The sequence below is a fragment of the Hippoglossus stenolepis genome, chromosome 1, assembly GCF_022539355.2.
Source record: "Hippoglossus stenolepis isolate QCI-W04-F060 chromosome 1, HSTE1.2, whole genome shotgun sequence".
Taxonomy (NCBI): Eukaryota; Metazoa; Chordata; class Actinopteri; order Pleuronectiformes; family Pleuronectidae; genus Hippoglossus; species Hippoglossus stenolepis.
The window spans coordinates 18221662-18242753 of NC_061483.1; the positions used below are offsets into that span (position 1 = coordinate 18221662).

Here is a 21092-nt window from a genome sequence, read left to right on the forward strand (position 1 = left end):
ATGACAACCCACTAGAAGAGGCCAAAAAGTGGTCAGACTGTTTTTGCATTGTTTATTTAGCAAGTAAAAGGTTTTATATCCGCACAGATCAGCATAAACATAAACGCTGATGCTGATATATTTGTGAAACGCTCGTATTTGTCAACTGATTCATCGGTCGGGCTTGAGTAGAAATGTGATATGTGTGGAAGGGAAATGTAAATAAGTAAATGATGGGTGGAGTCTTAGAGATTAATGCGGATTTTACAGGCTTGGCATATTTGTGTAGGCGTGTCACCTTGCAAACACTGTCCCGCTGCCCCCTGGGAAGGTGTACGGATGTTGCTTTCTGAAGACGTGGCCGACTCGACTGCAGGGGATGATCTCCAAACTGCCACCGCACTGCCACACACGAAATGAGATCTCTGAAACACACAAAGACAAACACACACAAGTCAGAAACACTTTCCTTTCATAAACTCATTTGAACAAACTGTTTCCATAAAATTATTACAGTTAATTATGATAAGAGGTATGAAAACGGCTTTTTCTGCACCTCCCTTCAGTGCATTGATAAGGAAGTTCCCTGTAGAACATTGTCTGCATTTGAATAAGTTTTGACTAAACAAACACAGAAATTGAACCAGGATCTGAGTCCTGGTTAATCACGCCGAAGCCGCCAGAGAAGCATGAATCATCCTGTCAGCTGTTTATTCTTGACAATATCCCAACTGCATTCAGACTGAGGCAGCAGGGACACACAGCTGTTATTATATCATTGTACTGTTTGCAAATGAGCTCCATTGTGTACACAATGGTAATTTCCACTCAACGCCAACTCCAGTGATTATCACATTAACACTGTCACTCTCCAAGACTGTACTCCGGAAGATGCTTTTACTCATAGCTGACCTCCACATTCCTGAGGAATTTAGATTATATTCTTGGCATGGACACCCAATAAACACAGCAGAAGACAAGTCCCTGGTGCTACTATATCAAATCTCATGTGACAGATGAGATTTCATAAGTGAACAGGAATCTGTGGTTTTCAAGCCAAAAAAGAACTGCACTTGTGATGGAAATAAGTTTCAGTTATGTGCCTGTATAAGACCTAAAGAAGAAACTATTTGACATTTCAAATAATATCAAACTGAGCATTAAAAGCGTCTGGAAAAGCTGCTCACGTCTTTCACCTTTAGAAGCTGGAGGCCAGGGGATAACAGCAGCCGAGTGTATTGATGGTGAAAGCTGACAAGAGTTAGACTTTATTCTTTCTGCTCGCTATTTGATATTGTTTAACCTTCAATCACCAACAATTTCTACTCCTCAGAAGTCCATTACTGTGTCATCATTTCTTCTGCTCTCCTTTGACTCACCCAGGTTTTCTCCTCCCCACACATCCATCATCATGTCGTACTTTCCGAGCAGCTCAAAGTTTTCCTTATCCATGACAAATAGACCTCCAGCTATCATCGGAGTCCTGGAGGGGCAGAGGGAGAAAGAGGGCAGGTGGAGGGAGTGAGGAAGAGGAGGGGGATTAGCTGATGATGGCAACTGTGAAATCTGTGTGTGTGTGTGTGCGTGTGCGTGCGTGCGTGTCTTACTTTATTGGCGCGATGGGGTTGCCTTGTCTGGCTCGTCTCTGCTCCAGAGTCATGTAGTCCCATTTAAACACCAAATTCCAGTCAAAACCTATGCACACACACAAACAGAGGACAAATGACCGACAGAACCATTATGACCATTAGTTGGGATTAAGTCACAATGTGGTTATATAATTAGATTTGGCAGCTTCAGTTGGTTGACTGGACACATGCCTGATTTCACATGTCTGTATGTGTTCATGTGTCACCGGAGAGAGAGTTCAACCCCCAAAAGTAACAAAGTATGTGGAAGTATCCCTGTTACACTCTTTATACTAGTTCTATAATAGTACAAGATATTTATCCCTATAAGTTTTTTTTATGTCAGTATGCATAGTCAGTATTAATATTATATTAAACATTTTTAACAAAGAATAAATGTGTAGTATACTCCATACACAGTAGAATTAAACATACATTAGGAATGGTAACGCTGAAAAAATATACATACACATATACTGTATATATGTAGAATGATGGAGGCATAATGATAATGAAACTCCAGATATTAGTGTCTGTTATAAATTACAAACAATAAAAAAAAAACGTCCCCGTTTGCTGCATTTTAAACTCTGTACTAATTTCCCCAAAACAGTATACAATTATGTGCACCATTTTTCACGTTTTTTTTGTACGACCATGAAATTGTACTTAAAGTTTCAACAGATGTCTGATTCAAAATCTAAATTGAAACGGCTGCCATTTGTTATTTGGAAACTTTAACGTGCATTTCTGGATGTCTTTGGCCACTGGGGGGCAGAGGAAACCAGCTGTGAACACAACACTGATATATCGTCACTGTTTAAGTTGATGTGGTGAACTTGTTAGTAAAGGTTTGCCTATATACATATTCAGCATTCTAGGTTACCTTTTATTTGTCTTACTGGCGACCTGATGAATTTAAGTCCCATATCATACACTCTGTACTATGTACTATATACTATGTTGTGTAATTATTTGTAACTTGAGTACCTAATATGTAAGTATACTGTGTGTTGAGTGTGTTACTATGTCTACGTATATGTTTACACTATGGATCAGAGAGAAACAGCATTTCAATCCCTCTACATATGCCAGAATTGACAATAAAGTGGACTTTGACTCTAATTGGTCCACTATGTTCACCAGCCCCCACAGTGTCAGTCTGCTATCTTGTGCTGATCAGGTTGTCTACAGTTGTTGTTTTTTTTGCTTTTTAGTTGGAACCAGCTACCCTGACTCCTGTAGTCGTGGGTTCCACTAAACAACAGCAGCCTCAAGTGAAAACCGTTTATGAAATAGAACAGTAGATGCCAAAACAGCAGTTATAAGTGCTGCTATTGTGTGTGTTTGTGCGCGCATGCATGTACCTATACTTGGATACTTTACCTCCTTTCAGATCGGCCGAGGCTCCTACATACTGGAAGTTGTCCATGTTGATGACGTCAATAATCGGAGAAACTACTCTTGTCTTATCCTGAGAAGAACAGAAAGAAAATACTACAATGAATGCCCTGCAGGTGTATGTCTCTGTCAACCAGTACAGTTTCAGTCTATATAATAACAATTCCAGATTTGGAAACTGAAATCTCATCATTAAATCTCTGAGTCCTAGTGACAACTTGTCAAAATTTGAAGAAATTCCCTGAAAGCAGACTTTAGAAATCATGTTCAAGAGGCCAGAAATATGTTTTACCTTTGACCATTGAGCATCCCATTGTAATCAGCTAAGCTGTGAGTATAAGTGAGCGTTTGTACGTTGAAGGATTCTCTCAAGGTGATCATAAGATAACTCAATCATGAGGCAAATAAGGGATTTATGAGGACACAGTGACTTTCACCTTTGACCTTCAACCACTTACGATATCATGTTCACAAGAATGGGACTGATGGACGGACAGAAAACTAAATGCCTCCAGAAACTGGCTGTTGCTGGTGTGGAGACATAAAAACCTGCTTAAAAACTTTACGACTCCAAAGAAACTAACAGAGAGTAAGAAGAGATCCAGCTTATTAATAAATATTTACAACAAGTCTTACAACAAAACTAGCAAAGCTAAAGACGACTCCAAGCACTTTACCCTGTTATGTAGAATTTTAGAGCAGAAGTAAATATTTCCCTCAACGTCAGTGATTCATATGTTTAGTCTGGGTTCTATATTTAGTTTATCACTGTTTATAAAGTAGATCTGACAGTAAAGCAGCCCTGTCGTCTTACAACAAATCAAATCCTGGAGCTGAAAGCTGCATCTCACACTGGTTCAGAGAGAGGATTGCTCAAGTGGTCTGAGTGATAACAACAGGACCCCACATACTGACTGATCTGTTTATTTTGGGCTGAAACGTTTTGACTTGACAAACAAACAGATTTCATGTTTCTTTGGCTTCAATTAATCTGAAAGCTAAGTGTTTTAGATTTGGCTTCAGGCATTAATTCCCTTTGCAATGATAACAAAATGCCACATTTAGACAGATCAATAAGAGTATTAGACTATTTTCAGTCATATCAGATAAATATTTAAAGAACAACCCTCATTTTACCCATGGTGCCGACGCTTAGATTAAGATAACATTTAATCAAGAAGCTCCTTCTCAAGTCACGACTTCAAGGCTTCACTGTAAATGTCACCAGACTGTTGATCTATAAGGGGGCTCGGTTTCCGGAGTTTCCCATTTACAGCTTGCTTTGGTTTGGAAAGACGGAAACATGAAGCTGTCAGAGGAATTACTTTTTAAAATTGAATAAACACTGTTCTGACTGATAAAATAAAATCACCCCACCAACAAACAGAGTCATTAGTCGTTTTTCCAAACATTTCACGTCAGAAAACGTGAAAATATGTTTTTATTTTGAAAATGTCCAAACACTCCTGTGTGACTGCAGCGATGTCACACACCTTGTTTTTCACGTGAATGTTAATGAGAGACTGACTGACTTCCTCACTGACCTCTGACCTCTATGTGAAAGAAGGAAGGAAAAACACAATTCCTCAACAGATATAAATAAGAGTAGTTTTAGTGGCTTTTCTGGGATATTGTTTTGTGGCTGGTGTTGGCATGGTGATGGGACAAAATTCAGGCTGAACGACATGACGTCACATCCACTTAAAGCAATTAGATGAGTTACAGAGCAATTCTTTGTCCAAAGTGTGCACGTTGGCCGAGGGATTGGACCATAAAACTAAAACTGTTTTGGATTCGACTAATCGATATTGATCAGCCAATCTCAGACATGTACTCTGGAAAATGTCCACACAACTGGGTTCAAGCATTTTCCAGACTCTGTTTTCACATATGAAGAACACAGCAGGAGATTGTCTCAATCGGACGCGTTTACAGCAGGAAATGTCGTATAAATTGTGCTGCAGATATCATGTTTTTGTTTACAGCACATCAGCACCAGTGTCGGCTCTTATCATCAAAAGCTGTTGTTGCCTTTCAGAGTCTGCATCTTTGTGCCTGTCTTCTACGCGTGTGGCTCCTTTTTTTCAGTTTCGCTTCCATCGTGTGTTAGGAGCGTCATCCACCAGCTCACCTGAGTTCTGTGAATTCTCCAAACATGTTCCTGCTGTACTCTCACATGAGCTCACGCCTATGTTTTTTACTTGGGAGCTGGGAGGAGAAACTCTGGAGAATATCCGCAGCAACTGACTTCAAAATTTGGGCTCTCACATTTAGCCCCATCATATTATATCAGGAGAATGTAGTGCATGTCTGAAAGCAGCCTTATAGAGATGCTTTTATATAAACGACTGGACAAGAATTTTCCCTTCACAGTCACTTTTAAAAGATGCCGAAATACTATTTTTATTATATGCAGTGATTAGAGGACAAAAAGAGGCAAAGGCAGAGGGACCTCATTAAGTGATCTGTGTGTGTGTATGAGTGTGTAAGGTATGTGTATGGTGTGTGTACGGTGTGTGTACGGTGTGTGTACCTCAGCCACTCTCTCCAGTAGCGGCTCCAGCCAGTGGTCATTACATTCACAGTGAGAATCCAAGAAGGTGAGCACTGGCGCTGTGGCAGCGTCTGCACCACGAACCCTCGAACGCATCAGTCCTGAGAGAAACATCAGTCAGAAGAAAATCTTTATTACAAACCATCACACATATAAAACTTTCTTCTTCTCCTTTTCTATTCACCTTCTCTGCGGTCGTTCCTCAACACTCGCACTTTCTCAATCTTCCCCAGCAACGACCCGTCCTCCGCTGAAATACACAGATCGTGGCAAACAGATGAGATTCATGTTGCATTTGCACTTACACACAGATATCAACAAGTCTGAGTGTTTTCATTAAATGTGCTTCTGTGCAATACTTACGATTATCGCTGTAGTCGTCCACCAGAATGATCTCTTTGACCAAGTGAGGAGGACTTTTCTTCAAGACACTAAAGACAGACAAGGAGGGTATTTATAGGAAGAACAAATTTAAAAAGATAGAATCTCAGCCAAGACATAAAAATAGATAAGTATTTTTTTGGAGTGGATAGCACACACACCATTCACCTACCTGACCACAGTCCGCAGCAGAGCAGAGCGAGCCTCATTGTGGAAGGTGATGACCACGCTGGAGGCTGGTAGTTCTGACTTCCATTGTTTATGTCTGCAGCTGCACGCACAAGGAAATCGTACGAATTAGGAACAAAGAGACACAAAAATATTTAATGACAAAGTATAAATGCAAAAACACTCCTCCACACATAGGTGCACAGCTGAATGAATGTGCAAGCTGGAATCACTCCCTAAACAGGTCCTAAAGACAGGAATGCACAAAAAAGGATTTAGTACACACCGAGGCGTGCACACGCACGCACTCACTCGTTTGGCCTCATTAGGACCCGATGTAGACTACTGGTCTTGACAAGGGCAGTGTATATTCTTGAAAAGGTCCTAAAGAAGCAAAGTACACCGACACGCAAATTTGTACATCTATCTTGGTGAGGACACTCATTGGCATAATGCATTCCCTAGGCCCTGACCCTAACCATCAAAACTAAATGCCTTACCCTAATCCTTACTCTAACCCTAAAACCAAGTCTTATCCCTCAAACAGCTCATTAAAAGTGAGTCAGAAAGGGAGGACCTGCCAAAATATCCTCGGCCTGTAGGTTGTAGGCTCAAAATGGTCCTCACAAAGATGTCTGTACAGGAGCACACACAAACACGACTGATAGTGGTTTTGCTGACCGCAGGGCAACAATCCAATGATATTGTGTATATACTTTATATATATTGGATTGTCAGCCTGGCAATAGAGTAAGTCTGCAAGCTCTTTTGATCTTTTGTTCACTCACTGAACCTGCTCCGGCTGGTTTTCTAGAAAAACTTTCACAATCGCTGCTGCTGTGCAAATGACACATCACTCACAGATCAATGGGAGACACATCTCTGCTCTTTTAGTGGGCTAATGGCTAAATCTATCTGCGTTAGGTCAATACATCAGTGAGGCCAGACCAGTGCCTTTATAAAAATAGTCCTTGAATCACACAGTATGTATCTAGACCATAGATCTAGACAGATACGAGAGGAGTAAAACCACTGACTGTAAAACAAAGGCAGCAGCTTCACTTCTTTGTGTCTCCAGCTGATTTACAGCTAAACTTAGAAGTCACTGTGTTGGTTAAATTGACAGAATCAATGTACAGAGAACTGAAGACATAGAACAAACTGTTCAGCATTCATTTGTGAGGTATCTAGTTATTCTGGAATATTTGAAAACACGCTACAATAATCAAGATCAGAATGACTCCAGTTTTCAATAATGATCTTGTCCTGCAGAGCAAGGTGAGGAACAGCCAGACAACAAACACTTGATCAAAATGCAGACGTGTTCCTCTCATTTAACATATGAAAATCCCTCTTGGAGAACAGGTTCGTTCAGTGGGTTCAGGAGCAGCCTGGTTGGCACCACATGATCTCTCACTTGAAACCAGTGAAATAGTCACTGCATCACATGAAACACACACACACACACACACACACACACACACACACACACACACACACACACACACACACACACACACACACACACACACACACACACACACACACACACACACACACACACACACACACACACACGACATTCCATTGCTCAGAATAAACAAGACTCAAAAATAGAAAACACTCAATAAATCCTACAGAAATCATATAGGTTGAAATATTTACATGTACCTGTAATATTAAAATAAATTCAGAGGTTGTTAAGTCTTGTCTGCCCATTGTTTAGTTGTTGGTCTTAATATCAAAATATTTGCTCAGAGTGTGGTAGGTATTTCTACTTTATTACGTCTCAATAGGAGGTAATTTTTTCATCAGCGTTAGCTAGCAGGATTACACAAAAATCTGTTTGGCATGTGTATCGTTAAGAGCCCAAGGAAGTGCACAGGCGATACATTCAATAATAATAAACTGAATAAACAGGTGACCAGCGCTCTGTAGCAGTGGATGCAGGGACTCAACAGTTCATTGTGCAGTAGCGTTGGCCTCAGGGTTCTGTGGACTGAGTCCTGCAGTTGCTCTTTACTGGCCACGGTTCAATTACTACACGTTATTTTTACAGTTTTTGTAAGTAAGCTGCAACCAACATCACCGCAGGCCAAACAAACAGCCCATTCAAAACATACAGGTTTAGAACAGATCCTCCTAGTAAGGGAAAATGCAGCCAACTGACAGGAAATTCAGTAAGAGCAGCTGTTGCATATAAATATTTGACCTTGAAGTTTTACAAGGATTGAGAAGACAGCAAAGATTAAAATAGGCAGAATTTTTCTTTTTTCTTTGTGCTAAACCAATATGCAGCTTAATTGTTCAGGAGGCAACGAGATCACTTGGTACACCTTGAGAATCAAGCCTAATAAAACATAATGACATAGTGCTGTTTCAGGATTTATTTTTGCCTCCTCATCCATTTAACAAGCAGAACAATCAGCCATTAAGCAGAGGTTTGTTTTATGAATCGAGCATACAGCACAGTGTGTCTGTGTGTGTGTGTGTGTGTGTCTGTGTGTCTGTGTGTGTGTGTGTGTGTGTGTGTGTGTGTGTGTGCGCTGCTACTTCCTCGTACCATCTGATAGAGCACAATACAGGGAGTTTCCAGTCTGGTGCCAATTAATCAAATGGACAGATAATAAAGGACAGCCATGTGCACACAAAACCCTTATAGGGGCAGTGTTGTAGTTTTTGTGTGTAATGTATGTGTATTCGTGAAGCAGGTATTCTGAGCAATGGCAGATACGTACTGGTCGTGTCTTGTATCGGGCACTGCTCTGTCCATGCGGAGTTTGTCGCTCTCCACCTGGTTGAACTTGTTCCTGGCGTATGGATCCTGACCCGATCGGACCACCGTGGCACCAACGTATAGGTCCTGGTCATAATCCTGCCAGCGCACTTTCCCTAGACACACACACGCAAACATATGAAGCAACAGTCAAACCACATCCATCTAGATGTGTTAGATGATCAAAATCACATGTTGACTACCCTTAAGTGAAGGTTACTTGTTACCTATGTGTTGAGGAATGTTTGACCATCCTCACACATTACTGTATATGCCACTATATATTATGTATAGAATGTATATTGTAGATTATATCTGTACAGGAGAATAGTGCCTGTCTAAATTCCACAGATACACCATTGCCTCTTTAAGCAGGACCAAAGGTCAAGTTATAGATAAAGGACCAACCAACAGCACATTGTAGTGTCTACGTTTAGGGACGTCCATATCTAACTCAGATGCTCCCAGACAGAGAGGCACCAACTTCAACTCTTTTGCGTATTTCACCAGTGGCAAGACGTAAGGACACAATGTGATTTAGTTATGCATACTTTAGGCTTAACTATCCAATAGGATGCGAACACCTACATGTAACAAAGAGCGTGACAGCATTCTAGCCCTTCATGGATGTGCTGTTGGAATGGGTGACACAAGTAGAGGGAGATATATGGGGAGGCTGTGGGAGACATCTTCAGACTTGGGGATGACAATTGCTCATGTTACTGTGTTAGCGTTTGTATGTTGTTGCACCTTCTGGTCTCCTTGTTGCATCAAGTCTACATTAAAATCTTCTGTATAAGACATCAGCTGCTGCTTGAGTTCTCCTTTCATCAGCTCCCAGAAAACTTCCATAACACTATGGAGGTTAAGTTTTCATCTGCGTTTTGTTAGTTTGTCTGTTAGTTAGCAGGATTACACATAATTTGGTGGAAGGAGGTGGGTCAGGGAAGAACCCATTACATTTTCGAGAGGAACCGGATCAAGGGGTGGATCCAAGATTTTTTTCACTTTCTTTAAAATTGTGTGAAGGGCGTTTTTCAACATTTTCACTGATTTGATGAGATAAGATTTGATTAGATAAGAGAGAGCAATTCGTGGATCTTGATGACTCCAAAGTAAAAATCCAGATCGAGTGAATTTAAATGTGGTTTCACGAGCGCCCTTGGCGGACGTATGCACTGGGTGCCATTCTAGTTTCTAAATGTTTTAAGCACATTTTGTTCAATATAAATTATAACGTGATGGGGAAAATGACTTTCCTCTATCTTCTTTATGTTCACATAAACACTAAATCCAGCTTTTTATAAAGGACTATATTCTCAATGCAACTCTGGTGAAATGTTAAATAAACACAGCGTATCCAAAAATAAAAGATGCTATTTAAACCTTCACAAAAGGCGGAAAATGTGTCTCAGGAATGAATGGGATTACACATCAGTGGGAAGGTGAAATGTAGGCAGCAGCTTGGATGATGCAAGGATCCCTCACGACTGGCGGGAAGGAAACCTTGCTGCTCGACAAGGTGGCAACATGTCACTGAGGAAAAGCTGACATGAAATGCATGCTGCTCATATGCAGAAAATATGCAGAAAGAGATGAGGCGAGGCTATTTGAGCAAAGCTACAAGAACACAAAAGAACATTTACTATGCACTGCAGTGAGCTGGGGAGAAAAAAAAAAACTACTACATTTGAGTATTTACTAATTTGCTTCAGCCTAAAATGTGAGTTTAGAGAGAAAGACAGGCGGAGAATGTCTGAGCAGATTACCGAGATCATTGCCCACTAAACAGAGAAAGTTGTCATGTTTAATTTCACAGTTTGTCATTGGCTACTGAGACACGGGCACAAACGAATAATAATACAACTAATTAGCCGGGTGCAGCTGCTATGCTAATGTCTTGTGTTAAGCATATGGTGGTGTGAGATTACACTACCAGTATGGATGAGTGTGTGTAAGAGAGAGAGACAGAGCCTTATGAGAAGAAAAGATCCAGCGAGGTTATCTGTGTGTGTGTGTGTGTGTGTGTGTGTGTGTGTGTGTGTGTGTGTGTGTGTGTGTGTGTGTGTGTGTGTGTGTGTGTGTGTGTGTGTGTGTGTGTGTGTGTGTGTGTCCTGACGGCATGTGAATGTGTCTGGCATGCTAATGAGCCGAAGCTTGCGCTGATCGGCCTGTGACTGTACGACAGTGCCTCCAAGTCTCTGCTGCATGTGTCACAATGTTTGATGTCCTTGCTGATATCTATGTTTAGTGGCAGCAACTAATTCATGTGGTGAAATGAACATTTTCGACTTCTCACTCTGGTGCCACTCTCTCCCTGCTGCTCCTGACCTCCCTGAACACTGAACCACTCAGAGTAGTTTAACTGCTCACTTTCTCAATGGTATTACTAGTCTCGTTGACATTTTCCCAATACTCTCTCTGTCTCAGACGACTTTATATACTCTTGGATAATGCAAGTGCATAAGAAAACTAAATTTATAACATAGGTCTGGTCAATTTTAGACAATTTAATGAAGAATTGTTACACATTATATCTATAACACCAAACAAAGTGTTTCACACCAAGCATCACTGATGGATGAGGTCAGGTGTGAACCTTGTTTTACCTGCAACCAAATAAACAGTGACGTCATCACAGCGTCCTGGAGGTCATCAGAAAACAAGATGCTAGGGGGATGTTCAGAAACTCTTTAAAGTGGATTTCAGTATAAAGAATTTAATTTGAAAAGATAATCTAAACAGGAGTAGAACTGAAACAATTAATTCATTGACAGGAAAAAGTATTTTACGAATTGATTTAAGTTTTATTGTTTAATTTCTTGCATCCAGCTTCTCAGATGTGCTGCATTATGAACACGATGATACTTGTCTGCCTCTCTTCTCTTTCCCTCTTCTGTTGCCCCCTCCACCTCCCTCTCTCCCCATTTCCACCCACCTCTCCTCTCTCCACCATTTTTCTCCTCTAACTCCTGACCGGTCGAGGGACAGACGGCCGTCCACACTGACTTTGATTCTGTTGAAGGTTTCCTCCTATTAAAGGGAGTTTTTTTCTCTCCACAGTCACCAGCTGCTTGTTCATTGTGGGGTCATTTGTTGTGTTTCTCTTTAATATTGTAGGGTCTAAACATGGCATGTGAATAAAATAACATATGGGGTGACTTGGCAACTTACAAATCGAACTGAATCGACTTTGGAATGCAGGTGGAACATTTATTAAACTATTATTGATCAATCAAGAAACGTACGGAAGATCAATTAATCAATAAAGATATATTAGTTGCAAACCTAAATATAAAATCCATTTGCAGTTTTTTTCCTGGGGCTTTAAATCCATCAGACAATCTTCATCGGTGGAAGAGTTATTCTTTCATCACTTAATCCTCCATATTTTAATCCCAGTCTCCTCCTCCTCTTTTTCCCCGTTCTTCTTTGCAAGTTTGTGTGTGTGTGTGCGTGCGTGCGCGTGCGTGCGTGCGTGTGCGTGTGTGTGTGACGTTGCGATATGCTGCCATTATTAAGTAAAAAGTCACCCTGAAGTTGAAATGTCCCTACTTCAACATTCAAAGTGGATTCCATTTCTACTGCTGGATCAGATAAGAGAGTGTGTGTTCAGCGTTCGCAGGCCCTGGGCTGGTGAGGGAGGGGCAGCGGCTGCCGTGAGTTGAGCAGAGACGAGCGCTGAATAAAAAAATCTCTTCTCAGATTTGCTCTTTCTGCTCTTACTTCTCTGCCCTGCTGGACTCTAAAACAGTGTTTGTCAAAGTCAGGGTGGAGACGCATAGTTGGGTTTGCGGGAGGATTAAAATGGATCCTTGAATTATCTGGATACATTAGTGGATGTGACATTTGTGTAACACTGATGGCTGTACAGTCTGGTGGTTATTTGAACATGGTGAAGTGGAGGATGGTCATGCTCTCTTGATAATCAAACCAAAGCTATGTCATGTTACCACATTTGAAAGAGGAAATGGTTTTGGTTATGGGAATATGATGTGGGAAACCCTCTGGATACATGACTGTGGTGCACCATGTCTGTGCATACAGCGGGGGTGCGTTTGTCTTTCCCTTCAGTGCAAGCACAAACAATGACACACTGAATAGACTCAAATAATTGTTACTATTAAAGCTATATTATCCATGTCATGCTTAGGTGCAGTGTGGTGGTGGTGTAAGATGAGAAGTGAAGTTTCCTACCTGGCGGCAAGGTCTCCAGACCATGAGTCTTATCGTCAGAGCTGTGAAGTTTGCTTCTACTAGACGAGTCACTGGAGTCCGAATCCTTCTGGAAGAAACCGGGAGACACACATTAGCATTGACGTACACAAGACCCTAAAACACAAACACACACACACACACACACAGTCAGCTGATGGTAGTCACAGAGTAGAGCAGCTAGATACACCTTATTCTTAAAGATTCTAAATGGAGCATCAACTAGAATGGCGCTCAGAAGGGCACAAACCCCCATCAAGGCCCAACAGTCCCTTTAAATTCAATCAAGCTGCACCAGAGTTTTTCATCAAGATCCATGAACTATTCTCTGATAAAAAAGATGAAAATGTCAACAACAACAAAATTGAGTCCCATCTTACAATGTTATAGAAAGTGAAAAAGATTTCAGGATCCACACCAAAATGTAATAGCTTCTTCCCTGACCCATAGTGCATCCTTTCACCGGGTTTCATGATAATCTGTCCAGTAGTTTTTCTGTAATCTTCCTTACAATCAAACATACAAACTATTAGACAGGGGTGACAACATAACCTCCTTGGCGGATGTTATTAGAAGTTTCAATAGCTTCAATTCAATAATAGATTAGTAACACAGGGTTGAACTACTTTACACATTACATTCCCGACCTAAAAGAGAAAACTAATATTTGAGCCGATATGAGCCTTTCAAAGACACATCACTATCTGAGTTATTTATGTTTATTGCCAATAAGAAAATGTTATTTTACAAAGTAAACAATGCAGAAAAGATTCACGTTAAAATCATCAATTCACTGATCCTGCTCTTCAGTCGTCTGTAGCCTCATAATTAAACTGAAAAGCTGGTTTATTTCACATTATTTAGCGTTTGAAATAAAATCAGAGATGTGCTCAGTGATTCGGAACATTTCAACCAGGTCATTCATCCGTCCACTCATTATCTCATTCATTCAGTCACTCCATCCCGACAGAAGCACAGCAATGCTCTCACCATTTACACAGGTGGACATTTGAACCGAGCCATCCATGTTTGTGTTCATCTATATTACCATAAAAACCCACTGGATCAATACACTGTGAGCCACAGCAATTAGTGACTGTCCCTCCCTGTGCAGACCGCTGCCCTTGACTTCAGAAAACTATTGTTAAACTCTCTTGTTTGCTCCGTAGTTCCCTTTCACCTTCAGCTTTTTCTAAACGCTTTATTGATCTGTTTTTGTTCCTGTCTCAGGAGAACAGGCAACAGTCTGAGACCAACAGAAACAGTATTTAACGGTTAATTTCTACACTGGAGAGACGGGGTGAAGGGGAGAAAAAGGATTTTCACACTATTTTTAACGCTTTTATGCGGCTGCCTTTCTAGTAGCAAAACAACCGCTCTTGTTTTCTCTTTCCTCTATATGCCAACGTTTCCATTCATCTGCTGAGGACGGCGTGTCATTGTGTTCTAAAACTACACCTATTTTCCAGTGACTGAAATAAGATTAGGTTCTCTAACACCCACAACTACTCTAAAGAAAATCCTCCATAAAATACATTTCTATAAGTGTTGACGACAGCTGAGAGCGTGCTCAGTCTGACGGTGATGCTCGATGTGGGATGGAAACTAAAGCCGACAGTGTACTCGCTGCAGAGATGGAGTTTGACAGATTCAGAAGGGAAAACAACTCTTCAAACTGAAATGCTTCAACTTGTTTACAAAGTCTTGCCCTGTTACAGCTTCTCAAATGTGATTCTAAACTGTGGAACTTCCTCCCCTCTTCAATCTCCATGTGTTGTCACTGTCAGTGGTTGACAGTAAACCAGTGTTTGCAAGTTCTGACCTCGTTCATATTGGTGTGATTTTGTAAAATTTTGGTTGTAACCACCACTGTTGATTGTAAGACTTTAAAGCACTGACACCTAATGAGGTCAACTGTGTTGCGTCTTGTGAGGGTCACGTCATTTCAGTCTCATCCAGACTTTTCACTCAGGTCATGAGACTGTTTGTTACAGTCATTGATGCAATGGTGTTTGAGAAATCAGGGGTTTCAAAGAGACAAAGGTCTGTTCAAAGATTTTTTTTATATCAGGATCCATGAATTATTCCCTTAGAAAAATGTTGAATATGTCTCACAATGTTAAAGACAAAATGAAAATTAAATCCTGGAATCGCCCGAAAATGTAATGGGTTCTTCCCTGAGCCAAACTGAACCCTTCCACCAAGTTTTGGGAAAATCTGTTCTGTTGTTTTTGCGAAATCTTGCTCACAAACAAACAGACAGGGGTGAAAACATAACTTCCTTAGCAGAGGAAATAAAATGCAGAAGGTTGCTCAGAGAGCCCATACCTCCACCCAAAAAATCCTGATCCACCCGTTTACCTGGATCTGCTCCAAAATATAATTGAGTTCTTCATTGGGTCGTATCTAACCCCTCCACAAAATTCAATGGAAATCAGTTCAGTGGTTTTTGATTCATCCGGTCGATTGACTGACAGAAAGACTTGTACTGACACTCATCTCTGCCACCTACAGTTATTTCCAACAAACCAGATGAATTCCCCTCCGACCTGCTGACAGTTTGATGTTTATCAAAAGGCTTAGACAGATTTCAGTTTTTAGCAGCTGTTCCTTACAGACAATCCGTTTACAGGAAGTGAAATCTTAAAGATAAACATTGGCTGAACAAGAAACTAAAACAAAGAAGCCACTAGCTTACTGCTGAGTGATGTTGAGTGATGAGCTTCCTCTTGGAAACGCACCACTTTCCCTTCTAGTGGCTGCACAAGTAAATTATAAAATGACTATGTTAAAAATGTTAATGTTTAATTCCATCAGAGAATTAAAAAAAAAAACTATTTTCAGTCCCATGCCAATCGTTTTGCTTCTACACCCTAATCACACTCATGAAGAGCCAGTGCTGGGAACAGATCAACAAGTAATTTTCCCTGCTGTGCTTCACAGTGCCAAATGGCTGCAGAGCGCTGGGTTCCACTTTCACTTGCAACTGCAGAAATAAATTTTGTTGAGAGGAAAATAAATAATGGAATGTGAGATAAAAGAAGTGAAAACCAAGATAGGCACAAGTGAAATTTAGTTTAATTTGAGTCAACAGGAGATCTTCCCAGCAGCTGCAAAACGTACAAGAGCAGAGCAGAACTTAGTGCTATAGCAATTACCTGAAGTGGTAATATTTCCCTGAGGGTTAAAGAATGGCTGACTGTTACAGTCAGCACACAATATTAGGGCTGGGAAATAAAACGGTATTAATAATTATTGCAATATAATTTTCCTCCATAACCAATTTATTCCCTGCTCATACAGAAGAGTTTAAAACCCCTGCCTTCATTTAGGAGCAAAAATCTGTCTTTGAACATAAAAGAAGAAATAATCTGATATTTATTGTGTTAATTCCTGTTATCAATTGGTATAAAATGTTTATCTTGATGTAAATATCCCCCAGTCATACTATATTGTTTTAGGTTAAAGACTGATTTTTCTCCTGGGTGAAGGTTGTGAGCAAAGAACGACAAACACTTGATAAATGGCAAAACATTTTACAAATCTGAGGTAGATCATGTGTTATATGCTCACACTGTTCTTACACAATGCATAAGCAATATAGAGATACATATTAAAACTTGTTATATTGCTATTGATAAAAAATTAGAACAAGGAGAAAATGAAATGAAAGAAGAGTTGCCCAGAGAAAAGTGATAGGAGACAAAGTGCAGCTGCGTCTGTGCTGCCCACTTCTGATCCGCACACCCTGTGATTTATGGAAATCACAAATCGCACCAGGACAGAAGGCTTTAAGAGACGATGAGAACAACGCAGTGCTTTAAGGAACGGTCTGCGTGATTTATCAATAGCTGGCCGCTGTAAAAAGGACTTGTTGCTGATTGAAACGTGACTTAGAAAAGGTAAGTGGAGAGCAGATGTTGGCAGAGCTATTTTTATGACTCACATCGCTCGAATGGATTTTAAAACCTCTCGTTGAAAATGGCTTTAGCCTCTTATCTGCTTCTCCTCTAGGACAGAAACATGATTAAAAGTGCACTCACACACAGACAGACACACACCTCAGTCCACTTGCTACAGCCTGTGTATTAATAACCGACAAAAATATTGTTGTGAGCAATTGTTAAAAACACCCAGTTCTTCCACTTTTTAACTTTGTGTGTAGATATAACAATATATTTCCACCCTGTCTGAAAATATGATAAACTATACATGTACAATCTTTGCAATTACGGATTGCAAAAAGGAAAACAAAACAAAAAGAAAAGAGGAGCCACTGATGAAGTCGTCAACTTTAAGAGACGATGAGAATAAAGACGTCAATGTGCTGTAAGGTTATTTCCAAAGCTGAATACACTATGTCCTGCCACCTGCATTCGCAAAGAATTTTACTGTTGTTGTGAGTGTGCCACAGAGAATCTCCTGCTGCGTTCATAGCACGTGAAAGGCAAACTCCAGTCAAGGTCCATACAGACTGCATTGTGTGGACATGTTCTTGTGTTTTGATATTCCTTAAGCTGTAGCTGCTTTTTGTTTTGTTTGTATAATTGTTCCCACTGTGGTGGTTTTTGCTTTCATGGTTTGAGCCACCTCACAACTCTCTCATGTGAACGCTTCCCTGCAGTGAGTTTGTCTCTCTTGTTCTTTGGTGGTCCTTGTACGGCAGCACGGAGCGATAAAGAATTTATATTTGTAAAAAAAGAAAATCACCGTTTTGTGGGCTGTTGTTGCAGCATGACGCAAAATGACAGTGACAAGTCATGATCAACAGTCTCAATGCGACAGGCACCTGATGTCACCTAATGATCGACAAACACTGAGGCTGTCACAACAGATTTCACTGTTCAACCGTCGAAGGACTTTGAGAGCAAATCTGCCTGTTGCCCTGTTTACAGCAGTACAGCTTCTGTTTACACAGGGAGGGCTCAACACCACATTTAAGATTTTGGGGTTATTTTATTAAGTTGAGTTCTTTGTATAAAAAGCAACTGCCAGCCCTGATGAACGTTTATCTCTCTGCTAACTGAAGGATCTCTGCAGGGTGCAAAAAAGGTCTCTCACCTGCTTCACTGATAATGGGATGGACTTTAAGCCCCTGACAGATCACACCAAAGCACGCATGTGTGTGTGTTAGGTGTCAGCTCATATTTGTGTATGTGGGGGTTTGAGAGCTCACATGCATTAGTGCGTCAGTCCGGTTACACGCACACTTATGTGCACTTATCTGTTCGTAAGTGAATGTGTGTTCTATCAAGATTTAGTTGAGACTATAATAGTCATCGTATAATCCACAGTAATCTGATCACATCCAGTGATAGATTAACTCAGAGAGGAGGTGAGGGTACAGTGCGCACGCAGACACGCACACCTTTTTTTACATACATGTTATGTACACACCCAAACTCAAGCCAAACGTGGTTTTGATTTCACAGAGTAAATCCAGATTAAACCATGTTTCGGATACAACACGCAGTGCCAATGATCTGATTTGCTCTGCGGGATTTAATTTATTACAAAATCCCTCCAAGAGACGACAGGACAGAACAATACAGGACATCAGGCATGCAGAGCAGCAGGAAGCAGAAGTAAGCACACAGTGATGATACGGTGCTGACTGAAATCTGTTCCTCTTATATTTACCATAGTGAATGAAATGTAAGAACTAGGTCAAGTATGACAGATATGAGAGAATACCAGAGTCCCAGAATTACTTACACTTTCCCATAATTGAAGATGAGGTGAAGCAGCCTCGCGAATAACCTTCGAAATGCACCATGTTAGCTCACAAACTACTGGCAGAGACAGTAGGTATCCATCATCTTTCCCACAGCCAAGGTGAGTGCACTTAGATAAATTCTGACCAGGGTGTTTGTAGAATCAGCTCTTAGTTTTATTACAACAATGTCCTAATATCTACGTCGTTGAGAAAGAACTGCAACACACAGAAACATTGCAATCTATGCATGCAGCCAAAACATTTCTCTTAAAAAGGTCCAGTGTGTAGAATTTAGTGACATCGAGCGGTAAAGTTGCATATCATCAAAGCAAGTTGGCTTCGATCTCTAGCGACCACAACTGAGAGAATGGAGCTGTGTTGAAATATTTCAATTAAGATTTGGATCGACGGGAGGATATTGCCCTACACAGAGCTATTAGTAAAAATTTGAACAGAAAAGAAACAAATGAATACAATGCTACTTGTTTCTATTATGTTGTCCTACAGTATGTAATCTATGCTGGCTTTCACCCACAGGCCAGTGTACAGCAACGAGCTCTGTGAGTGATTAGAGACAAGATCCTTCAAGTAGATGGCACAGGTTCAAGCCCTCCTGACAGCCAGCATCTGTCCTGTCGAAGTGTCCTTTAGCAAGACGCTGAATTCTGATGAGTTTTTCTGATGAGTTTTGCCTGACCCCGAGGAGCGAAAAGAGAACCATCCCTGCAGGGGTTCATAGTAACATCACAACACACTGTACGCACCGCGCTGCTTATCATGGAGAAGTAAACCACAGTCAAAAGAGGTGAGACAACATGTTATGTATGATGTGTGAACCTGACCCGTCTGGTCAGATAAGCATCAAACATGTCATAACAAACAGAGTCACGTGCCACCTCAACCTGATCCCTTCTGAATCAGACCTCTTCCTGTCAAGAGAAATCTGCTGAAATCTTTTACTAATACAAACTCATCTTTTATTATTTGTCATTTATTGCTGTTTCTAAACTGATCAGTTTACCATCAACACACTACAGCCCTGATCACATTTCTTAGGGAAAGCACACCATGGTAAATGCCTTAAATGGATGTAACATTTAACTGTGTTAATATTTCTGGGGTATAAAACATAAATTCTCATTAAACAAACTGCTTTAACGTAAAGCACAGGCAGAGATTTTTATCATCTCTCAAAAAGCCTTGTTTCTTCTCCAGATGAGACCCAGACGTGAACTCGCTGAACTTCAAGGAGTCAACCAAGAAAAATCCCCACACAAGAAGAGGAAGAAGAGAGAACAAAGTCTGATTTATGTCTCATTGTGAAGTCAGGTGGAAGCATTTCACTCCTACTTTATGTAAAGAGGGGTGAGGGGGGTTGAAGGTCTTGTAGAGCTCTTGTAGGCTAAAACACAGTTTACCACAGAATAACACGAAATAAAAAAAAACTGAAACAGGATTATTAAAAAAAATAGAGGGCTTGGTGTTCTTCAAAACTTTCCTTCACAGTTGTTGAAAAGCAGTAGACAGACAAACTTGCTCAAGGGACTTGTGCAGTTCCTGAACAATGGAGTTCATAGAGCAGGAGTGAGTACATGTGACTGAATCAGTTTTCTCTAGAAAATCTACAGACATTTGGGGACAGACTTTCTCCAGATTGTCTTTCACATGTGAACAGAGCAGCAGGAGATTCTCCAAGGTAGATGCATTAACAACCACAGGAAAATGACTGGAACATTCAGGCGAGAGGTGACGTCTGCAGAGCATTCAGAAGGCAAGACATGACGTATTTATTCTGCTGCGGAAATCTCAGGTTTGTATTTACAGCACATTAGCACCACCGTCAGCCCATGTCACCAAAAGCTCTAGAATCTCTTATCCGTTGTCAGACATGACCACCGCGGGAGGTTCTCTGCACAGACGCAATTCAAAACAGAAACAAATCCTCCGCATTACTCAGGCGAGAGGACGTATTAAGTTCGCTGTGGAGATCACGTGATCTTCTAGACAACACACAGACACCGGTGTCAGCTCTTATCACCACAAACTCGCTTTACCGGCGTCTTCATGAATGTATGACACCGCATTTTCACCAGAAAAGATATTCGTTTTTACATTTTGGCATCTGTCGTGTGTAAGAAGCGGCATCAACCCCGCAACTCGCTCGCAGTGAATCCAGCGGGGGGGTCCCCTGCTGTGTTCACACATCGACTTCTCCTGGATTTTTACGGACATTATACTAGGAGGTCAGGTGGAGAAAGTCAGCAGAAACTGTGG

The 21092-nt window shown here is 40.9% G+C and overlaps 1 protein-coding gene across 4 annotated transcripts in view; it reads right to left on the minus strand.

The window, feature by feature from the left end:
* galnt2 (UDP-N-acetyl-alpha-D-galactosamine:polypeptide N-acetylgalactosaminyltransferase 2) overlaps window positions 1-21092 on the minus strand; it is a 56212-nt gene that overhangs the window by 12602 nt on the left and 22518 nt on the right. For 2 of the 4 annotated variants that reach the window (XM_035155603.2, XM_035155606.2), the window contains exons 2-11: window positions 13085-13169; window positions 8850-9003; window positions 6116-6214; window positions 5926-5993; window positions 5747-5812; window positions 5542-5663; window positions 2994-3081; window positions 1587-1674; window positions 1359-1462; window positions 278-404 (exon numbers count right to left, since the gene is read on the minus strand). In XM_035155603.2, the coding sequence (XP_035011494.1) occupies window positions 278-404; window positions 1359-1462; window positions 1587-1674; window positions 2994-3081; window positions 5542-5663; window positions 5747-5812; window positions 5926-5993; window positions 6116-6214; window positions 8850-9003; window positions 13085-13169 (1001 nt within the window). Of the gene's footprint in view, window positions 1-277; window positions 405-1358; window positions 1463-1586; window positions 1675-2993; window positions 3082-5541; window positions 5664-5746; window positions 5813-5925; window positions 5994-6115; window positions 6215-8849; window positions 9004-13084; window positions 13173-21092 lie in introns of all 4 variants that reach the window. The other 2 variants (XM_035155602.2, XM_035155605.2) reach the window with 1 other exon arrangement.